A 1,702-nucleotide genomic window follows, 5' to 3' on the forward strand; every position below is an offset into this window, starting at 1 on the left:
GAGAGAGAGAGAGAGAAGGAGAGAGAGAGAGAGAGAGAGAGAGAGAGAGAGAGAGTGAGAGAGAGAGAGTGAGAGAGGAGAGATAGACAGCGAGAGAGAGAGAGAGAGTGAGACAGAGACCAAGAGAAAGAGAGAGAGAGAGAGAGAGAGAGAGAGAGAGACAGAGACCAAGAGAAAGAGAGAGAGGAACGAAGACAGAGAAACAGAGAGATGGGAGAGAGAGAAAGAGAGCGAGAGAGCGCGAGAGAGAGAGAGGCGAGAGAGAGAGAGAGAGAAAGAAAGAGAAAGCTGGAGTGAGAGCAAGAGTGGGGAAGAGTCATGGATGGATAGAGGTAGAGAAAGCAAGTGAGAGAGTCATCATAATTAAGAACTGATGATGAGTTTCGTTATTTCACAGCTAACCCGTGCACGACCACGTTCTGTCAGAACGGAGGTAAATGCAGATTCGCCAACCACAAGGCCCAGTGTGACTGTCAGCCAGGCTGGCAGGGAGAGTTCTGTGAGAGGAAGCTGCCACCTTGTCTGTCAAACCCATGCTTCAACGAGGGAATCTGTCGCAACGTCAACGAAGACGAGTTTCGCTGTCGTTGTCGCGAAGGTAAGGGGTGATACTCCATTAGGAGTGTTCCCAACTTTAATGTCATTAATGGTTAGGGTTATGTTATAGGTTAGGTTAGGGTTAGGGTTAGGGTTAGGGTTAGGATTATCAGTCATTAATTATTAATCATTAATCATTAATGATATCAAAGTTGGGAACACTCGTGACTCCTAAGGGAGCGTTAGCCAAGGTAAGGCAGCGCTTGTATTGCTGCGGGCTCCTTGCAAGTTCATATTACTCACTGTGTATGTATGTGTATCTATGCGTGTGCATATAACTATGTTTGCGCATATACATGTGTGTTTAATCAAATATCGTAGACTGTGAAGAACAAGTAAAATTACTCTGGGTGTAACTTTAGGCTCTTTGTACTTATATTGTTTTTTGTGTGTGTTTTTGTGTGCTTTTTGTGCCTTTGTTTTTTATGTTTTGTGTGTGTGTGTTTATCGTGTTTTTTCTAGTGCCAACGCTGCCAGCGCTGATCATTCCAACAGGAGTAAATAATAACAAATTGTTAAATTGCTTCCGGATAACTGTGAACGTTGTTGTTGTGTGTTTGCAGGCTACAGTGGCCAGCAGTGTGAGAAGCTTCCGGATAACTGCAGGAACAACCGCTGCAGTAACGGCACGTGTGTCAGCAAGCCGGACGGATACGTGTGTCTGTGCTACGCTGGCTTCTCCGGTCCCACGTACGTACTATCCTGCTAATCAACCAGCCACCGCACATGGGCATGCACACACCACCGTACCGTAGGGGGTAACCCTGTGATGCAGATGTCTCTCACTCTTACTCACTTGGTGGAATGATGTGATTGTCTTTGGGATGAATGACAATCATCAAAATGAATCATCATAAATCTGTATAGTGTAGTATCAGTGGGCTCTCTCAACTCTATCATGGGCATGGCCCGTGAGAAAAAAAAATTTTCTCACGAGAGTTCCGGACCCCAGCCAATCAGCGCACTCCATTTACTCGACTTCCTCGAAGCAACAATGTAAAATTTGTGTTAACCTAACCCTAACCCGAACTCGAACCAGAACAGTAACACTAATTATAATCCAACCAGGTTTGTCTTATATAGGCACCATATATTACAAAACACT

General features: G+C 45.0%; 1 protein-coding gene across 1 annotated transcript in view; it reads left to right on the forward strand.

Moving 5' to 3' along the window:
• Positions 1–1,702, forward strand: part of LOC106815425 — a gene marked incomplete in the record, with an annotated part of 50,637 nt that overhangs the window by 45,505 nt on the left and 3,430 nt on the right. Inside the window, 2 exon segments of the mRNA XM_014819884.1 lie at positions 398–598; positions 1,161–1,287. Coding sequence (XP_014675370.1) covers positions 398–598; positions 1,161–1,287 — 328 coding nt within the window.

This window comes from Priapulus caudatus, unplaced genomic scaffold (assembly GCF_000485595.1).
Source record: "Priapulus caudatus unplaced genomic scaffold, Priapulus_caudatus-5.0.1 Scaffold1110, whole genome shotgun sequence".
NCBI classification, from domain to species: Eukaryota; Metazoa; Priapulida; class Priapulimorpha; order Priapulimorphida; family Priapulidae; genus Priapulus; species Priapulus caudatus.